Source organism: Daldinia caldariorum (assembly GCF_022478825.1).
Source record: "Daldinia caldariorum strain CBS 122874 unplaced genomic scaffold F4812scaffold_2, whole genome shotgun sequence".
Lineage (NCBI taxonomy): Eukaryota > Fungi > Ascomycota > Sordariomycetes > Xylariales > Hypoxylaceae > Daldinia > Daldinia caldariorum.
In genome coordinates, this window is record NW_025953038.1 from 1,354,924 (window position 1) to 1,375,814 (window position 20,891).

Sequence of the window (20,891 nt, forward strand, 5' to 3'; positions counted from 1 at the left end):
CAGCCATAGTGCAATATTACTAGCACCAAACCTGAGATGAAAGTGAAAACGAAATAGGAAAGCCACGCCGTTAAAAGAAAAACAATGTAGACGATTTGAATCTAGGTGAAGGAGGTATGGTTATGGTTGGAAATTCCCATCTTGAGCGCCAGCGCTCGGCGAATCCATCTCCACACGCCCCTTATATATAATGAACCACACGACGCCGGCGCAACGCTAGTGACGCTCCCCGAAATGACAACTGATCGATTTAAGGGACATAACCTAGCCAAGGAAATTCGAACTTACCGTTGTCAACGAAAAATATTAGATCTATTCATAGGGTATCGAAGAATCCGTGTCTATTGAGAAAATGAAAGTCCTGCACGCAACGCAATCTCAAGGGAAAGAAAAAAGAATGGTCGGCCGAAGTAACGGTATTGATCACCAGTCCCGAAATCCAAAACGCCACCAGAAAGACCCTTCTCGACTTCTAATTTGACTTGGTAAGACGGGCAGGACGGAAGTTTTTTGCGTCGCGGATGCAGTTCAAACAAATTTCTTCACGAGTTTTTGTCTTCGCGGTAGATATAGGCGCCCTGTTGGAGAGGAGGGGGTTCTAAAACCAGATTTCGTACGAGTGCGAATCTGTAGCTTATCAGTTGTATGCGTACGGCCTCGAATGCTTTGCGACGGAGCTATTCGCAACAGCGCATCGTCGGCTTGGGAAAATCTGTGGTGACGAGTATTCTGCACAAGAGTCGTTGGTCAGTGAAGATACGCAAAAATGTCCGTAGAGATGTGGATTTGTCGCCGTAATTGTCGATGGCCGGCAATTGCAGACGGACGGACGAAAGCGTAAGAAGGTTGTTGGAGGGTATTGAAATTGAAGAGCGGGGAAGGGAAGTAGTTTAGGTAGGTTCTTTTAGGTATGATACAGGTAGGTAAGTAATTCGTACGAGTAATTGATTGGTTTAGCAGTGCAAAATCCAGGACCCGTGCCAGCAGTTGAACGTTGCGACACGAGACCCTCGCGTGAGGGAAAGTATGAGGAAGAGTGGCTAGTGGGGAACGGAAGCTGGGTTTTAAAGTTAGGCTGGTAACAGTGAGCAAGGATGGTACATATGTACGTTAGGTACATACGGTAGCTGTAATTCCCCTCCACTAAATCCCGGGAGAGACACCAGTCTTTAGAGGCTTTTTGGGGGGAGGGGGGGTTGTCTTTAGAAGTTAACTGAACCGAAGTTTGCGCCCCTGTAAATCATAAAATGAGTAACTTGTACTTGTACCTAGAAAGGTACACCCCGTACCAGGTAATGCCTAACTGACTAACTTTGACAGCTTGACCGGCCTGAGAGAGATATGCGAGGATAGGCCGAAAGAGGACATAAACCTGAAATGACAAAACGAAACAAGAGAGGTTTAAATCGGAAACAAAAAACACAAGTGTCAGGTTGAATGAGAGAGGAGGAGCATCTGGGGGGACCCAATAGATTAGATAGTAAGAAGGGGACAGACGTGGTTAGGTATGATCAGGTAGGAAAAAGGTGGCTACATCGATCATGAACTGACGATGCTGTGCGCGGACAGATACATCCAAGTATGTGAGGTACGTGTATAGGAGGTATGTATGTCGGGTATTGTATGCACGTAGGTATAATAGTAAGGTAGTAACTTAGCATGAAGGAGGTGTAGGTGCAGTAAGAGGAGGAGTAGATAGGCGGATAGGGATAGGATGGAGGAGATTGACGATGCAAGCTTGCTTGTCTATGAGCTTAGCTTGTCCCGTATCCCGTATGCGGTTCGTCTGTATGTGTGTGTCTGTGTTTAAAATGTTTAAAGAAATGTCTCGAAAAAAAAAGAGTAGGTACTATATAGGTATGTTTTAAATTTTTACTAGGCTGCCAGGTTGTGCGGCCTTTAGAAATGATTTTTCTAAGTTAGCATTACCTAGCAGGAGGCAGGCTGGCAGGTATTGTACAATATATAAGGTAACTACCACCTAGAAGTATTGGAATTTGGAACTTCCTATTCTGAGATTGTAGTGTATTGTACCTACCTAGGTTGCTCGGGTGGAGCCTGAGCAGGCAGATTCAAACTTCAACGTTCCCAAGGAGAATCCAAAGGTCGCCAAGACCCTAAAATAACAAAGCGACTAACCCACTTGACTTTCCCAAATCGAGCAAAGGTCGGCGCAGGAATTTGGTGTCTGGGGACGAACGGGTCCTACAAATGGGATTTTATTGATTTAGTGGATTATTGATTTAGTGGACAAAGGATGATCATCAAGCTTTGGCCCGAGCCGCTTATACCGTACACCGTAGCTCATACACACACAGTCTTCTTCCAAGAGGACGTCGAGATCTCCTTTTTTTAAAAAAAAAAAAAGGAGAAAAATTATACGAATGCTTTGCTTCTGCACAATGGACTGGTGCACATGTAATCATAATATGATCCCGTTCGCAAAAGCTTACCTAGGGCTATTCGATCAAAAAGATGCCGATGTTTCAATCATCTTGGTTCTAACTTCTAACTTAGGACATAGGAAAAGTGTGGGGAAGATTGATCTTGAGCTAGGTATATCGAACGTGCAAGAGAGAGGTTAAACAAAAGAACTCCTATTGGCCCGACTCCTGCAGCGATCCAAGCTCTGGTTTGCTCATGATCCTTGTCATTACGGGGAGTCGAGAAGACGGCCAGTTAGATGTCAGTCTAATATGTTCGTAGTCCCTCATAAGAAATCTTCTCCAATATCAAAATCGAGCGAGATGCGCATCTATGCTTCTATTAAGCTCTTATACTACGGGCTGATATAGATACTTGCTCAGCATAATACGAGTTGCCAGTTGGTTTTACTCAGCGGGAACTCAAAGAGTATACTCCTAACTTGGAACGACGCTTAGCCACCACAATGCATTAAGACCATACATATTGGCAGCTCGTCAGCTTGGCTTGGATTCTTCTAGCATTTCTCCCCAAAACCACTGCCAGGCTATATATACACCGAAAGCCATGACTTAGCCCACCGTTGAAGACCTGTTGACAAGACCTCTCCCGGTGCAGCGAATAGGGCCTTCTCTTTCAGTGTAACTCTCAATCCCCTCTCCTGACCGAGTACATGTACAGGAAGCCATGCATGGACGCGAAAGCTCGAGGCCTGGCGAGTCATTCTTTTATTACAAGTTAGAAGCAGCCGTCTTAACCGGACTGGGTCAACGTCCATTTCTACCACACCCCGGCGAAAGTTGCGCCAGCCCTCCTGCATATCTGATTGATGCATGCACTGCACGTCAAACTACTGTTACCTTACATAGCATTAGACTCCGGGGTTAATACTACCTGGCTTGACTCTTTGAAGATCAGAAAGGGTCGTTGGGGACTGGACTGGATTGGATTCGGCAACGAGTTGAAGCATTAGCTTCTCATGGCTCAGGGTCTTCATACGAATGTAGCAACAGAACCAGTATTAAGTCAGGTACAGGGTAAGTTGGATACGATAATGGGAAACATTGTGGAGGTGTGTTGTAGTAGTAGTAGAACCTCTCCTGAAGGTAGCCGATCGTGAGACGACAAGGGAGGGGTAACGGACCATTCCTTGCGATGGCCAACAGATGAACAGATGCAACGAACGATTCCCGCACCCTCTTTCGGCGATCCGACTTACAGAAACCTCGATAAACTAGTATGATGGTGTCGTGTGCTCCAAAAGAAAGAGGGCAGCGAAGAAACAAATAAATTCAAAGTCGCATTACATACTTCAACCCTAATTACAGATCAAGTTTTATCACCTTCCTTCTGCACTGCATAACTTGAACACAAGGAAACTTGGAAAATTTACCTAAACTAACTGTATTCCCGACCTCTTGCGCATAATAGACATCACAGTTTTCCTGCATGCCCTAAGCGACCTGGACCGGGGGATGGCGGGAGGGGTCGTGGCCCTTTATATTTCTCTCGAATTTCTTCCTGCAAGCCTCAGCCTAAATCAGAGGACTGGCTCTTCGAAGAACTCTTACGCAGTGATGAGGTAGAATCAATCAAATACAATAGTTCGATATGGTACATAAGCAAAACCGCGTTCGATTTTCAAGCTCAACGTCGAGTTCAGCATTAAGTCCAACACATACCACCGTTTGACCCTTGGCAACCTTGTATAAGATGTTACCTATCACACTGTCTACCTAGGTACTTAGTTTGCACGAGTCTTGGAGGTGGCGTAAGCTTCGCAAAAAACCCGTACCCAAAGGTGTCGCACATATACCCCGGATTTTCAACTCTTTTATGTACTAACCCTATCCATGAACGGGCAACTGTTGGTTGCAAGGTATAGAGAAAGAGAGAGCAAACAAGTCAACCTGTACGGAGTTCGGAGGCCGCATCTTTTACTCAGCGCACGAGAAAAAGCAGCAGTAGATTCTTGATATTAATTAATTCGAAGCTAACTATATTTGTTTGATAGGATCTGTCAAATAACCCAAGGAGACTTTTCTAGTTCTTACCTCCTAGGTATAGGGTTATTTGTTTGTTGCTAACCTAACGGCCGTCTCGACGCATATTCCCGAATTAGTTTCCACAACCAACCGAGAAAGCCTGGCCGCTAGACAGTGTTTAAATAAGCGAGAAGCCGTCTTCCTTTCTAATGCTACCGAAGAGTTTATTGTGACCCTGTCATCAATTCCACAACTAGCGACACCGTATAACGTGGGGATGATTACACGGTCTATTAACAATAATTCTACCAGACACTACCTACCTACCTGGTATGTATATTGAATTTGTTAACCGGTCAAGCTATAACCTACAGACGAGAGGGAATGGAATCTTGCTTTTCACGGAGATAATTGCCCTATTAACCTCACACACCATTCTGACTTATAGTATCTATACGTAATACACACGTCCGGATATCTTGGAGCACTACAACCTTCTTCCTGCCTCACATACGACCCCGTGACTTCGAAAGAGTACACTATTCTGCGGAAACATAAAAAAAGTATTGTTCATCTTTCGATGAGAGGGTATCCCTCGTCACAAAGAGTGTATATGGGCACATGAAGCCTCGATGTCGTAAGTGAAGCGTAAACATGACATATGCGCATAGCACCAAGTGAATCTAGGGCAATCCAGATTCCTAATACGCCCGCTAACTCTAGAACTGTTATTAGGCTCTTTTTAGACTCTCTCGGACTCCAAAATAACACATTAGGTAAGGTAGGTAATAGTAATAACATTCGAAATAAGATGCCCTACCAGCCTAACTAGATCGGACCCGTGCGTTTCTGAAAAGACGACCCATGATATCCATGCATCTTGACGTACCTTTTTGATAGATTTTTTTTGTCCTTTTGCGGGGTAGGACGTGCTGCAACCCAGAAGCAATTCTACCAAGTTAACTAACCTAATCATCTACTACCTAGGTACACACCTATGTAACAAGATGACCGGCCCCCATCGTGCATTACATACATGTATCTTAGGTTAGGTAGATACCTCATACCAGTATAACATGGCCATGGACTTGGAGGGCGGGAGGGCCGGAGGGGGGAAGATTTCGTTGCGCGGCCGTACTTGGAGCTACGCGTTACCCACGTAACCCCAGCCGTACCTTGCCCCCCCATTGCCACACCGGTGCGAATCGCTACCCGCCACGGTCTAATATGCGTTCTAGGTATTGCCTTCCGCTAAGTGTTACCCCCTTCTCTCTTTTTGCCTCACAGATGGAAAAAGGGTTACGAAGGGACCGACGAAACTGCCCTAACAGCCTACTAACCAGTAACGCCCAGGAGATAGGGCAGAGAGTACAGAGCAAAGCAGATCAGCGCAGATGTCGATCTTGGAACACCTTGGCCGTGTATGCACCAAGCAATGCGACGGCTTTATATGTAATGTAGCCAGTGATCGCCAAAAGCCAATATTAAGCCTTGACCATAAAGTTACACATGCCGGATAGAGTTCCTGAGAAAGAAAACCTAAAACCCTAGGTATCTAAGGTACCTGTACCTACTTGTAACGTGAAGGTGGCAAATTGAAAGGAAGGGGAGGTGGAAGGTAGATCGACTACATTAGCTTTCGTGCGGAATGTAGATGATGTTGGCGGCGCCAGACCTAAGGTGTAAACTTTACTGAAGAAGATACGAGATTTGTTGTAAAACCTAGCTGAGTTGGGGACCGAAATCGCATCCCAAAACACACCAGGAGATTCTCATTTTTTTCTCTCTTTTCCCTTCTTCTAATGACGTACTTGGCACGATGCTCTAACCATACATCGGGGGAAGCAGCACATCGACTCGACTTTCAACTCTGGCTTATCCAGGCACTGAATCTAATGAATCCTTGCCAGGTGTAGACGGTGCTGCGTCTGGCCCCTTCTGTGCTCGAAGCTTCTCTTCGAACTTTGCAAATTCCTTCATCGCGATCTCTTCCTCCTGGTCCATTATTTGATGTACTCCTTTGACTTCCTCGATCTGTCGTATAATTAGCACTGCTTACATCATAGAGTCATAGGGTTAAGGCGCCAACGAAGGTTAAAAGGGGAGCCGCGTAGATCATTGGTTTTGAGGTTATTCACCAACCCGAGTAATTCGTTTATTGTGAAAATACCAATCACACTTTACGGTGAGGAAATCAGAGTACACGCGGAATCCGCGGGCAGTGCAGTGGTTGTAATATTCTTTGGAGAAAGGCTTCACTCACATAATGCATCAACATTCCCTCAATACCATTCTTTAATGTGACCGTACTCGAATCGCAAGTCCGGCATGCTCCCCTGAGCTTCAGCTTCACATATCCATCCTCAAACCCCCGGAATTCAATATCTCCACCATCTTCTTGGATGGCAGGCCGTATTCGAGTTTCAAGTAACTCCTTGATCATGCCTACAACTTCGCTATCGTTTTCATTATAGCTCAAGCTGTCCTCCTCCGCAGCCTCCTGGCCTTGCTCCCCGCTCTCGTTGCTGCTTACGTTGACGATTTGTTGCCCCGCCGTTATAGCCTCAGTGATCAAGCTGAAGACTTCCGGGCGGACATGCACCCAGTTGGCGTCAGGCGACTTCGTCACGGTGATAAAATCGGGCCCGTAGAAAACTGACGTCACTCCGTCGATGTTCATCAGCTGCGCGGCGAGCGGCGACGGGTACGGCGGCGCGATCGTGCTCCGCGGGTTTAAGTACTCGATGAAAGTCGTAGGGATCTCCGGGGGTAGCACCCTGTAGTTCGGCAGAAACTTGAGCGCGTCCGGGTTCGGCGTCGTTTCGGTTTGTATGAAAATACTTCGCGCGCCCCGCGGCGCTACCGCTGATAACCTCGATGCTGTCTGTAACGTCGGCCTCAACCGTGCTGACACCCCCAACGCCTGTGAGCTCGTATGCGCATGTCGCGCCGCTTCGTAGAGCCGACTACATGTTGCAGGCCGGACTCTCCTCGTGGTCGCGGATAGCAGATTCACTGCCGGCCGGAAGATTCGATTTGAAGGCATGGTCGGTCACCCTGCCCTTTTTAGATAGACCGATCGCCTTTTGGAGTCAATGAGCTTGAAAATTCATATATATAATTATTTGCTACTAAAGACGATTTCGTCTGATATTTGAATATAAGACGAGAACTACCTAATTACTAGGTGAAATAGGTGAAATTGGAGGCGCGATTATTGTTGATAGAGGTTTGCCGAATTGCGCCGATAAAAGAAACCCGTCGATTATCAATCAGTGGCAATGACGCAACTAGCGCCTCATCGTCTACCATATATGCGATTATCCGGCTAATGGATGACAAACCGGTTGTTTTACAACTTCTGATTGGATGAGGAGTTGTTCAGCCGCTGCTTCCAAAGTACCTAAACACATGCATCAATTTGGAATGAAATTTTGTAGTTCACAAGCCACACTTCAACTAACAAGTTCAGCCTCATAACTTTTCTATTCAGCCGCCTTAAAGCTCTTCAAATTGTTTCATTTATACGAAACTCGAGTGAGAAGACATTTCTCATACTACTTTGAACAGCTAACCATGCCATTCCGAAGATCTCCTAATTCTGATTTTATGGAGGCCATGGTTTGAAACTTGTTTACCTACCTATACTTATCAAAAGTGAAGTGACGGATGCTTTTACCGCTTGATGATAGCTAAGGAAGGGTGTTGAATGTGTTGTTAAAGAGTAGCGTCAACGCCACTAAGCTCTTCGTCATTATAGTTTCCTCTCGACTACGAAGTATAGCAATTGGAATTTTCTAGACCAATCAATCATCGTCTTCCTAAGGAAGCTTGAGTCCTAGGAATCCAAGCACAGTTAGATCCCTGAGTTGTTCCAAAGAACCACCACAGAATACAACTGGCCTGCCTTGGTTGTCATGAATGACAAGTAGCCCAGTGCAATCGCGGGCGTTTATGATAAGTCTCGTGACGCGTTGCCTGTGAGAAAAGGTATGTTCACGTCTAAGCTTCAATAAATAAAGCATTTTCATAATCTATAAAAATACTCAAAGGATATTCAATACCAACTATTAACTTGAACTTAACTCGCAGCCTATTCCAGAGCAGAAACACAGTTGTCTACCTAGGTACCTATTAGGGTATGGTAAAATATTCTCATCAGCAGACTATTATTCGTTATTAACCATGGCACAGGTTCTGGGCGTCTCAACTAAAGCGCAAATCATTCTCCCTCATCTAATATTTCAAAACAAGATAATATCTTGATCGATCTCCATAAGCCCTTCATAACGCTTATTCAGACCTCTACATTGAATCACCAGTCCTATCCGAATTTCGGGTATTCGCCATAACAATGGCACCTGCAACTGCTAGACCGCCATGTCTAATTTGCAATGGCACCGAAAGTAAATATAAATGCGGCCGCTGCAATTTATACACGTAAGGACTTTCTGATTCATGTTAATAATCGGCTCTAATTTTTTATCAAATAGGTGCTCACTCCCATGTTTCCGCGAACATCGCGATAATCACCCGCCCATGGAATCCTCTCCATCTGTAGAATCAGTGGATACCGTCAAGTCTGAGGATACGTTGCAGAACTCCACACATATTAATGAGACTGCAACAGACCAGCCTGCTTCTAAGGGCTCCGAAATTGCCGACATGCCAGAGTACAGAGAGTTGACCAGGAAGTACCCAAACTTGGAGCGTTTACTTTGGAATATTGCCGCAGCCACAGACCCTCCAGCTGCTAACAGTAATAGCAATGGAAATCACAATGCATCAAGCAGTTCCAACAAGGGTGGCCGTAAGGCCGCCCAACCCTGGACGAAGGAAACAGGCTACGAGAATGGTATAGAGGTGCTCCGTCAAACTCGAGATACCCCTGGAAGCGATAGAGACGCTCTTAGGGAGTATTGTGAGCTGGTTCGGCTCTACAATTTTCGACGAGAATCTGCCGAGATAGACCTCGACCTTAGGCAGCAGCTTGCTCGAGACAACGCTAGAGCCATTGGAGAGCTCATACGCACCGAAAAAGCAGACGCATAATAAAACTATCCCCATGTCAATTCGATTGATAGCAAACAACATAAGACCTCGATACCGAGATATATTACGCTCGATTCAATCTCCAGCATGACTATATTTCATACGAAAGGGAATGTGAGATTAGGTAAATATTCCTTTGCCTTGCTTTGTTTATGCGTATGACTTCCACCTAGCTTACCAAGACTATAGCTGCTCTTCAACGGTCACATTTCGGTCTACCGCCAGTTTATGAAATGGCAATAATACAACTCAAGATGCAGTCGCGCAACGATATGAGCCATTCTACCCAGTTCCATTGGCAATACTTGAAAGTTATTTGCTGTACTTAGGTCCCGCGCCCAGGAGCCATCTTAAGCCCCTATTTTAGGCTCCGTCGTGAGGTGAAGACGTTGGACGCCACCAATGGAAGTTCGGGAACGCGAGTTTCTTAATGGTCTACTATAGCTATAGATTAATTCGGATGTATTCTTAAGAACTTCTGCGCGTGTGTTTTTATCGTTTTAGGTGAATGATATCCTTGCCTTCTCAGGACTACGGTTGATCAGTCTAAGAAGAACAGAACCGCGTTAAACACAGCTGCGGTTCCGCAATAATCTGGGTACATTTCAGCTAGTACCTATGCATCTTATTTCAGACATACCCCCCTTACCCCCGCCCCCCGAGGGTTGGCCTGTCAGCGAGATCAGAGCAGCAAAAAGTTGCGCCGCGGAGGACTTATACGATGAATTAACTATTCATCTCTGCGGCGTCTTCAGCGCATTGCTCGACCGAATTGCTACTGGAAAAGCGCACCTCGAGCTCCTGAAGCTCAACTCGACACTAGAGAGCTAACACAACACTTCAAAAAGTGAGCCCTGTCTTACAGACCATTTCACACTTTTAATATTAACCGGTCAGGTCTTCAACGTCGTAGGCATATTCCGACTAAGCACCGACAGGACTCTCTGCCACCTGTAGCCTCCCCGTAAGTCGACAGCAGAAAGCCCACGCACTATGCTTATAACGGTGTATCAAGACGCAACTATAGAGGCCAGAAGCATTATATTATCAATAGGCAGGCATTTCTAGACCTAAAGATGAACCCTCTGTGCTTCAAAAATCCCGTGTCCCGTGTTATTAGCTGTCATCTTTTACTAATGCAGACGGATATTTTCACAGTGTTCTTTGGCAGGAAGTTTAGGTACCAAGTGCCTACTTAGAAGCAAGCCTTCCTCGGGAATTATGAGGGAGCGAGACAGGGACTGAGGTTATTCGAGGCGAGATAGTACGAGAGCCTTGTTTAGGCTGTTCCCTTGAACTTGGAAAGGCGAGGAACACCATATAGGTAGGCTCAGCATGTATCAAGAACTGTAATGGGAGGAAGGAACTTAGGTTAGATAGCTTATAGCATGTTGGTGATTTTATCGGCCTACTCCCCCTTTTACGGAGAGGGTCAGGCCAGTGTATCGCAGAAGGGGTGATAGCTATTGCCAGTTTCTCTCTGATCCACACCACTTTATTAACGCAGTCTCATGGCCAACGCCCGGGTCGGGTTATTCATACACTGTCTCAGTTTTGTCTGAAGTTCATTAGGTACATCGTTCCCTTTGCGCTTTGATATTCCTGCCGAAATAAAACTTTCCAGAGAAACGCCCATGTAGAAACTGGAAAGACGCAATTGATACTGTCATATATCCTCATATATCATTCTTCATCCCTCATTGCCTAGAATATTCTTCTTGAAGGTTGTTGAGTACCAGACTCAAAACATCGTATTAAAGAAGGAGCCCGCGGCGCATCCATACTCTTTTTGGGGAGTATCTGCGACAGTTTGTTTTGCCTCCTATACGGGGATTATGTTCTTCTTTCTGTCCTCATGATGACAGCGGGATGCAAAAGATAAATCGAAATTTTCGACGTGTAGATCCCCTGGTTTCCTGAGACTCCGGCCCAATGGTTCGTGTAGCACGGTGGCGTCTTGTTAACAGCTTCTTTACTCCCCAAGTGAATATATTCTGGGGGTTTTCTTTGGTAACCTCCAGCTTTCCCTCGTCCATTCTATCGGGCCCTGGGGTAGGCTCCGCAGGAAACTCCGCAGGATTAAGCAACATAGGGTCCGCTCCATGGTCCACCAAAATTTTTATGACTCTCTCAATACCCACGTCGTTTCTTATATCTTTCTCCTTTAACTGACGGATAAATCGTACCCAGATAGTTTCGGACTTGTAAACTTGGTTCGGATCATATCCATTGTCTAAGAGAAACTCGATAAGCGCTGGGTTGATATAGCCATAATCATGGCTACCATTGTTTAGAGCACAGTCTAATAGCGGTTTTTGTGGTCCGCGGGCGAGAACAAGTGTGCGGATATCGCTGGTCTTTGTCATGATATAGGAGAGGATACCCCACTGATACACCAACCCAAGAAAAGAAATCTCTTCTGGCACTGATCGAACAGCCATAAAGGACGGCGGAGGATATTCGGAACACATTTGTTCGGCAGAATCTAGGATTGGTATAAGCGCCGTTGAGACGACCATGGTATCTCGTTCCGCTTGTGCAGCCCATTCGACAAGTTGATCCAAAATATACATTCTCCTCCTAGCCAAGATCAAATTCCCCAGCGGTGGTGGTTCCTTTAGAGTAGCTAGCAGGGCATTACACATCACTAAAGCAGTATTTGTATTGTCTCTATACTGCGAAATAAATGAGCCCAAGCCGTCTGGACAGACGAGAAAGTCGCGGACAGTGCGGTGAAGGAAGTCAACGCGCGCCTGTAGATCTCCAAGTCGGATGTTATTATTCTCGAGAGTAACTTCTAGGAGTCCTTTGCTCCGCGCATCCAATCGCCGCCTCACTTGGTCGTGCCGGCGTTGTACCTCGGGTAGGGGTATAGTTTTGACGGCCAATCTTGATTGCGAACTCGGGGTCGTTCTCCACGTCGTCGATGAAGGAAAATGCGGTCACATACTAAGGTTGCGATGCTGTTCTAGCTATTTGGAACATTCGAGCCGTTGATGGAAGATATAGTGAAGGTATAGTGTCGATCATTTGTCGGAAAAAGCTATCTAGATCTTCTGGGAATCCTTCTAACCGAGCCTTGAGAAACTTGGTGGAATCACCGTTGGTGAATCCGACAAGGAGGTCACGAACTACGAGATAAACCCAGAGAAATACTCCCTTGGCTCGCTGACAGATTTCTTCCGTCAATTCTAGCGCAATCGGGTCCGCATCCCGCAGCACGACGAATTGTTTATTATCTTGGAACTTGTCATAGACATACTGTCGGATATCGTCGCGCGTAAGGCCTTCAACTTTGAGTGACAACTTGGGATCTTGGCCGAAAGCGTCTACAAACATGGACCAAGGTCGACTTGAAACACAAAGCTTGAGGTTCGGGAAGGATGCGAGACGCTGTATGACTTTTACGAGACTGGCCAGTTCTGTCCTGTCTTCTTCGTATTCGTCCATGCCGTCGATAAAAAAGCAAAACTTGGTGTCTTTGCACTCGCCAATGATTACTTGGAGGATAGCTAGCAATTCATCTACCGTCCAAGACCAATCGTTGTCCAATTCATCTCTGAATTCGATCCGTAGTGCAAGTACTCGAGGTGCAAGCCGATGGTAGTTTCGTAGTATTCCGAACAAGAGGGATCGAAGGAGACCCTCACGAGATTTCTGAAGCGGCGAACCCGCATTCCAGAAGAAGTATCTAGAAATCACGAGCTCCCCTTCCCCTGCCCATGGTTCCAGATGGATGCGTGTGCTATCGTGATTAGAAAGAAATTTCATGAGAGTAGATTTCCCTGAGCCTGGTTTCCCCTGAATCCAGAATATGCCATTCGTCGAATTCTCTAGCCAATCAACAAACTCCGGGGGTCTCCTCTGAAAGACCCAGGCGAAAGTGCGTGCATGTGCTTCAGCTATATTCTTGTGCCTCATCATTATACCGGTAAAATAAAGACTTCTGAACACATGCTGATCGTCTTCGGTCGTTTTCCCGGCTTCGTGAAGACGCGAGGCTGTCCTAAATAGGTCTTGTAGATCTACGAGGGCTTTATAGATAGAAGCATCGTCTAACGGCTTTGTTCCATCCCAGCTTTTGAGATACTTGTCCATGGCGGCGGGGTGGGTTGAGTCTTCGCGCTGGAACTTCTGCATAGCGGCGGCGAAGTCTTCACGCAGCTGACGAAACTCGACCTGTATTGTGGTTCCGAGTTCATTACTCGTATGCTCCAGCTCGGTAATCTTGTGTGGGATGCCCGATACGTTATTGCTACAACTTAGTCTGAGATTTCAAATCGTGGGCTTTGTTGATCTTACAGGAGCAACTTCTGCATATGAAAGATAATGACATTCCGGAGTTTGGTAAGTCTATCAGAGAGAGACTTGACTTCGCTGCTTTGCCAAAGTTCGTTCAATGCGACAACGAAGCTCTTCCAGGCGGTTGTGGTCCCCCGGACTTGCAGCTTTTCCAACACTTCACGCAAATCATTGGAAATTCTCTTTGCCTCTTCGACAAGTTCTCGCAGGTCATCTTCACAATCAGGTGCCGCGATGATGGCATCTCCGAGGCGGGCTGCGTCTTTTGTGATAAGTGAGAGGATCCGATTGCCTTCACTTTTACCGGCTGCCGATTTATAAGTTGTACATGTGTTCGTAAGTAGCTTCCATGCAAACTCTACAAATGTAAGAATGCTGCTTGCCGTTCCAAGAGCTGTGAAAGGATCCACCATGGCTGAAACTTTTAACAAGTATGCAGATTGTACATTCAAGAATTATTCAGATACATAAATCATAAGTTAGTGAGGGGAATTAGTTGACCTTTCCGATAGTGAGGTAGGTACAGCCTCGTCCAAGTACTTGATACTTACTGCAGCTGAGGCCTCTTTGCATTGCTACATGCTCTCGCCACGTGGTTCCTTTCGAATTCTCTTTACTCCAAAATACCTATAAACAGTCATATTGGATAGCAATTCTGCGACTACCAGTCAAATTTATTCGTTGCATTTTAGATATATGTAAACCCGGATACTAGGAGTAAAGGTAATTAATCTCCTATACAAATAAGCTAACATCAATTCCATCATAAAAAAGTTAATTTTCACCGGTCTTTTAACATGTTAACGTGAGTTGTGGAAGAAAACACCAAGAGCTACCGTAAGATAAGGGGCATATGTGGGCCCGAATAGCCTCATTTCGACTAGGAGAATTGCTGGCCCAGTTTTGCATACTTTACAAGGACTATGAACTAAGCAAATTAAGATAAATATAGTCACGAAGCAAACAGCAAAATATCGACGCAGAAAACAAACAAAACAACAAACAGAAACAAAAAATAAAGATAAAAAAAAAACATACAACACCCGGGATTCGCTGGTCGTCACCGACCCAACTACTAATCGAGCAGTATCCAGCTTGTCTAGGGGAGAGCGAACGGGATCCCGAATTTTCTAGATCTTATGGTCGTATGTGATGGATCTATCGTGTATTGCGATTTATATCTCTACCTAATGTTGGTTGTTGAGAAGACGACAGACCAAGCCACGGGCAAGCTTGCAACAACCACCAAGTTAGGTACGATACGAAGTACGTGTTGATATAAACTAGGTAGGTTAGGTGCCTAACCTAAGTAAATCACACAAGCGAAGTCGAGCAGGGAGGACAATTTCTTCACATCAAGTTCAACTGCAAACTTCCTAGGCTAGGTATTTTTATAGCCATCTCATTCATAACCACGTTATACGTATATATATATATATATATACCTTATATATCAGGTAGAGGAATATACTATATAGCTTTCAGACTTCAACATGCCATCACAATCACAATCGCAACCGCAACCACCCAGATAAATACCTAAGACAATATACACAAATGAATTTGAATTTAATGCTCATTACTACATCTCTCGCAGCCCCCCGCCCTCCCCCTTAGCGCCTCAACTTCATCAGGAACCCGAAGCGCGGGAACTTGAGCGGCGACGGCGAATTCGGGCTCGTCTCGCCCTCCTGCTGCTGCTGTTGTTGCTGCTGCTGCTGTTTTTCGCGCGTCGCGCTGCTCTTAAATCCGCCCAGCTTCTTCAGCGTCCATAAGGAATCCGCTTTCCTCAGCAGCGGGATCTTGCCCGTTGTTGCTGTTCTTGTCGGTTTGGCCGGCTTCTCGTCGCATACGCGGTGATGTTGATGTTGGTGCTGGTAGTATTGCTGCTGCTGCTGCTGCTGCTGGTAGTAGTAGTTGGAGTGGTAGTGTTGGTACTCGGGCACGGGGTCCACGACGAGCGTCTCCTCGGACGATATCTCGTCCATGGCCCGGTCCTCGAGCACCGTGCCGATGCTGTTCTTGCGCCAGGGCCGGGGCGGCATCACGAGCGGCGCGCTGTGCCGTCGGAGCTGATGCTGCGGTTGCGGTTGCGGCCCGGCTTCCGTTGGGTGCCACTGCGGGGTCTGGAAGGGGTTTCGTCCGTTGAAGAGATCCTGCTTGCTCTGGACTCGTTCTAACGGGTGACCTTCCAGCGCTGTACCATTCGAGTCGAGCTCATATTGGACGGATGACCGCCGCTGGATGTGATGTGTAAGTGCTGATTGGGGTAGGGTGTTCGCGAGGTCTCTCTCGCACATGCTGTAGGCTGCTGCTGCCCGCTCGAATTGTGCTGCAGCGGCTTCTTGGGACATATGTTGTTGATATGATGTTGCTTTGGTTGCGCTCTCGGTCGCTTTCGGGTCTACTTCTGACGTTCTTCGCCGTAGCCTGTCTTGAATGGATCTTGACATCGATCGTCCTGTTTTTGTCTTTGCCGGTGGGGTATCGTTTTGTCCTGAGCTCGCATCTGCTGGCGCGCCCTTGCTTTTCGCCATCCTCGCCGCGAAGCTCCTCTCGCTAGCTCCTGACTTAGTAGTATCCGCCTGTCTTGTTTCCGACAGACTTATAGATCTGCTTCGTTCTTGGGAGCTCTCGTCTGGCCTTATTTTTTGTCTCTTATTCTGCGCTTCCTGCTCCGCAAGTACTATATACAGCCTTCGTCGTAGATCATCAGCATCAAAAGGTTGCGACTTCGCGTGGCGCTGTTGTCTCGCGTTGTTAGGCCTAAACGGATCCGACTTGGGAACTGTTTGCCTAGCCGGCATCGATAGCCGGTGGTCGTTCGCGGAACGACCCATGGTGAACTGCATTATGTCCGTCTGTTTCTGCCCAGCGGAAGTTGACGATGGAACGTAGTTGTAATAAAATTCCATAGACCGACGATGAGGGTATCAAACTTTGTACAATCGGAGGAAAAAGTATAAGTTAGGAAGTTGGAGTCGGAAGTTTCAATTAGGGTTTCTGGAAAACAATCAAAATTGAAAGAAACATGTATTATTGCTTGGTCGTCTCTTTAAGTTGCTAGTTCAGCTGCAAACATCCCATGACATGCATGACTCGTCTCGTGAGACAAGAACTTGAACTCCCGGAGCTAGCGATGAGACAGTAGCGATAGACTTCGAAAGGCGGAGCTAATTATTAGGTATAGCTATATGTACGGGTTATGAGGTGGTAGAAAGCCCAGGGAAGCAAACGGAGGAAAGAAAAATAAACCTTTTCTTGAATAACAGCAAGGTTATGGAGCGAAAGTATAAGAATATATACCTGCATACACATACATACAACTATACATATATACATGCGCGTTACATTGATTCCTTGAGATGACGGATAAGACGATTCCTCGTTTACCACAATAGGGAGGTCGACTCTTATTAATGAAATCTGGGGCAGAGGGCGTGCAGAATGTGGCCGGCTTGGCCAAGAGGGAATGAAGCCTCTCTTTAACGTAGCATGGGTACAGGGGCGCGTGAGCGGTACCGAACGGGAGTGGTCCATTACTTCACTAGGTATCGGGTATCGTCAGTCAGATACCTCTTCTATGCTTCTATGTATGCATGTAATAAGTAAGGTATGTATGCATGTATTGTAATCCGTACCATACCTACCTAGTATGTGTATGTGTCCAGTATGTGTATATAAAGAGAGCTAACATACCTACATTAGCTCTACATAGCACGGTACGGGAAAAAAGACCAAGCAAAAGCACTAGGCGTTTTCCGGTCGGTACATGACCTCGATCAACCTTTTGTTTGCCCTGATCTTCTGGGCGTGGAACTTGGAACTCATGTTGGCTCAGAGCCTAGGCGCACTTCTGGCTGGTATCATAAAATTTACCCGGTTCTGGATCTATTTGTGTAATTGCGCTTCGACTCCAAGCTCTCTCTCGTCACTTATGGGAACCAAAAGGAGAGGAGGCGGTCTGCTACCTAGAACATAAAGGTATGAAGTATGGTAACAACGTATGTATGTATGAACCTTAGGAGCACCCCTTGGTCAGGATACCTACCTAGCACAATACATAGGTAATTACCTAGGTAGGTAGTAGACTACCAGAGAGGGAACGCTGGGGGAACAACGGCGGCTGCATCCCTGTTCGTGGCTCTTGTCATCCTTGCTATGCATATTGACCCCAGCTCTACGCAATAGCGCTGTGACTTTAACTTGGCTCGTGCTATGGAGCTTGCATGCACGTACCCTAGCATCTCCTAGTGCCCCCTGGTATCCTAGTAGCGTTTTCCCCAAGGGGAATGGAGCGAAATGGGAAGCAGTATCGAGATGGGAGAAACGGCCTCATTCCAAATTCTGTTTAGGCGGGGAGGATGGAGGATACTCCCTCATGTTGCTTGCTGCACGACGTTCGTTTCTCCCCTCTCTTTTACCTGTCTGTATCTTCCCGCGACGGCTTCGGTGTCTGGTTTCCCGCACCCGTACTAATAGTTTGGTAGTTTGGTCCCGAATACCTCCGCCCCATGCGGTATCTAGGCCGATTAGACATGGGCATTGATGGGTTTTGGTGGTACGACCGCTAGAGTCGACAGAGAGACAGACTAAAAGCATCATCATACAGATGCCACACCAAATCAGAAGGACTGGAAATAGTCCGGCCCAGAATGCCTAACCATATAGGTATGCATACATCTACGTACATACCTAGAGTATACGACTAGTTAAAAGGGTCTCCATGTTCTCAAATGTCGCCGCCAATGCCTTTGCTGGCCGTCGAGTCTCCCCGAGCGGCACTTCATAGGTTGCTACCTAGGAAGATCATACCAACGCAAATCTGCAGGCCGGGATGCAGAAATCCGTATGTGGATTAGCTGAAAAAGCGAAAGCCATTGTAGCCCTCTAACGGGATACCAATCGCCAACCCATGATCTAGCGTATATTAGTATGTATTGTTATTGATTTTTAGACCACTTGCTCGTTGCCAGGTATACAAATCTGGAGAGATGGAGTCGACCGAACGACCTGGTTCGACAACGTAGCTCCTGTAAATGCGCTTACGTGCTATCGCCGAGCTATCCACGGGAGGCGAATCATCGTTCTGGAAGACCTTTGGGCGCTTCCATCGTCCACTTTGGATGATTGATGTTGTTTGCAGAGATTACCGAGGAACGTACGAATATGAAATGTCGATCTTGGGTATCATCTAATATTTTAAAAATTCAAAAGTTCCGAGATAATTACCTTAGGTACCTAGAGGTGTGTGTAGGTATTCCTAGATCAGTACTTGTTCCCAGTACTATTCCTGGATATGTATTTTAGATTGCTCCTTTTCGGTTTTAGCCCCTTATTAAACCGATCTTAGGGTAGGTAAGGTAAGGTCTTCAAAAATAATTATGGCAATTATCACAAGGGGATTGATGTACTATGTAAAAAAATATGGTAACTGAACAACAATCACACTGTAATAACCCCGATAATCCTTGTCGTATCCTCCGAGGCTGGCAGATCCTGCCAGGCACAAACCAACATACTCGTAGCAATCTCGACCTTCTATTTGCATTCCCCAACGCAGTCTTTTTTGGCGGACTACGCACAATACGTACTTTTGGGTATGGATACTCGCAGCCTGAACCGCGTGATATTTGCAGCCATGGCCGCTGACGCACGTATTGCTCAACATCTTACATACCTCCCAAGAGGTAGGTAATAACAATAACAATAACTCAAGCTGCCAAAAGCCACGCATTTGCAATCAGCCTACTGCATACCTAATGCTAAATAAGCTTTGAGCTTTGATCCGATACGAGGATGGCGGATAAAACAGCAAGGATGGGGGAGTATTTTCGGACCAACACCGATATTCGCGTTGTGGATGCAGCACAGCATCAAAATAATACACGATCTCGGGTGGGTTCAAAACAAGACATGCCTAGGTAGTTTAGGTAGTTATCCATACCTCTACCTCCTATGTGGTGCTTCTACTTCCCTGCCGTAAGATGGTAAGATAGCAGCTCGGAGATTTTGATAACCGTTGACAAACGACTTTTTGATAGGCAAGCGGTAGAGCCACAGAGCCATAAATAGGGTTTCGGATGGTACCGAATGATAAGTAATAGGCCAAGGCTAGACAGTAATTAACTGGCCCCTATTTAATATATTATGCCGAAAAGGGCAGTAACGCTATTTACACAGCCCAAAAATGCTAATGGCACAGCCCATCCACTTCTGACACTAGTTTAGCTACCGACACAAGTACATACTTATTTGTATTAAGATTAGTCGCATTATTAACCACATATAAAATTTACACCATTTGCATTTTAAAATATGTTAGTAAGTACGTACGTAAGGTAGAAAATAAATAACAAGTAAATTAAATAACAATAAATAAGAAAGTAAATGGTAAAACTAATATATATTAAATTATTTAAAAAAAAATTTTAAAATTTATAAAAAAGGAAATTATATAATATATATATATATATATAAATATATAAAAAGTTTTTTTTATAAAATATTAATTATATAATATTTAATTATTATTTATATTATTAAAAAGCTTAATTAAAAATTAATAATATTATTTTTATATTTTTTATTTTAAAAATAATATTGAAATAAAAATAAATATATATAAATAATAATATTATAATAATAATAATTTTACTTTTATATATAATTTGAAAAATATTATATAATATTTTTTTAAATTTTTATAAATTAATATATTTATTTATTATTTAAATAATTTTTAAAATAAAATATATATTTTATTAAAAATTATATTATTTAAAAGTTTTAATTAAAATAAAATTAATAATATACGTTTTATATTTTTTATTTTTTAATTAATTTAAAAATAATAATAAATTTATAATAAATTTATAATAAAATATATTTAAAATATATTAAAAATAAATAAATTATATTATTAATATTTTTAAATTATATAAATAATATTATTATAAAAATTAAATATAAAAATTATTATAATATTAATAAAATTTAATTTTTTATAAAGTAAATATATATATAATAAACTTATATTTAATTTTTAAATAAATAATAATAATATTGTTAGTAAGTACGTACGTATAATATAAATTAATAAATAAATAAATTAAATAATAATAAGGA

The 20,891-nt window shown here is 44.5% G+C and overlaps 6 protein-coding genes across 6 annotated transcripts; 2 read left to right on the top strand and 4 right to left on the bottom strand.

Moving 5' to 3' along the window:
- Positions 1–6,284: 6,284 nt before the first annotated feature.
- F4812DRAFT_455512 (HIRA-interacting protein 5) lies at positions 6,285–7,455 on the bottom strand (the record flags this gene model as incomplete). The annotated part of the gene is made up of 2 exons (XM_047936835.1): positions 6,285–6,443; positions 6,673–7,455. 2 exons carry the CDS (start codon positions 7,453–7,455, stop codon positions 6,285–6,287), a joined length of 942 nt encoding a protein of 313 aa, XP_047793716.1.
- A 1,334-nt stretch (positions 7,456–8,789) lies between these two features.
- F4812DRAFT_455513 (uncharacterized protein) lies at positions 8,790–9,461 on the top strand (the record flags this gene model as incomplete). Its single annotated transcript, XM_047936836.1, has 2 exons — positions 8,790–8,815; positions 8,903–9,461. The coding sequence occupies 2 exons, from the start codon at positions 8,790–8,792 to the stop codon at positions 9,459–9,461; spliced, it is 585 nt and encodes a 194-aa protein (XP_047793717.1).
- A 478-nt stretch (positions 9,462–9,939) lies between these two features.
- On the top strand, positions 9,940–10,347 carry F4812DRAFT_177851 (uncharacterized protein). Its single transcript, XM_047930002.1, has one exon. The coding sequence runs from the start codon at positions 10,080–10,082 to the stop codon at positions 10,290–10,292; it is 213 nt and encodes a 70-aa protein (XP_047793718.1). The 5' UTR covers positions 9,940–10,079; the 3' UTR covers positions 10,293–10,347.
- A 967-nt stretch (positions 10,348–11,314) lies between these two features.
- Positions 11,315–14,176, bottom strand: F4812DRAFT_455514 (uncharacterized protein; the record flags this gene model as incomplete). The annotated part of the gene is made up of 3 exons (XM_047936837.1): positions 11,315–12,362; positions 12,412–13,716; positions 13,764–14,176. The coding sequence occupies 3 exons, from the start codon at positions 14,174–14,176 to the stop codon at positions 11,315–11,317; spliced, it is 2,766 nt and encodes a 921-aa protein (XP_047793719.1).
- A 1,200-nt stretch (positions 14,177–15,376) lies between these two features.
- On the bottom strand, positions 15,377–16,603 carry F4812DRAFT_455515 (uncharacterized protein; the record flags this gene model as incomplete). Its single annotated transcript, XM_047936838.1, has 1 exon — positions 15,377–16,603. One exon carries the CDS (start codon positions 16,601–16,603, stop codon positions 15,377–15,379), a length of 1,227 nt encoding a protein of 408 aa, XP_047793720.1.
- Positions 16,604–18,968: 2,365 nt separating this feature from the next.
- Positions 18,969–19,785, bottom strand: F4812DRAFT_413951 (uncharacterized protein). The gene has a single exon (XM_047932836.1). It carries the CDS (start codon positions 19,498–19,500, stop codon positions 19,177–19,179), a length of 324 nt encoding a protein of 107 aa, XP_047793721.1. The 5' UTR covers positions 19,501–19,785; the 3' UTR covers positions 18,969–19,176.
- Between the last annotated feature and the right edge of the window lie 1,106 nt (positions 19,786–20,891).

Bases quoted from the DNA above. Each gene is read 5' to 3' on its own strand.
- F4812DRAFT_413951 (XM_047932836.1), bottom strand. From the start codon at position 19,500: ATGCGTGGCTTTTGGCAGCTTGAGTTATTGTTATTGTTATTACCTACC.
- F4812DRAFT_177851 (XM_047930002.1), top strand. From the start codon at position 10,080: ATGCATCTTATTTCAGACATACCCCCCTTACCCCCGCCCCCCGAGGGT.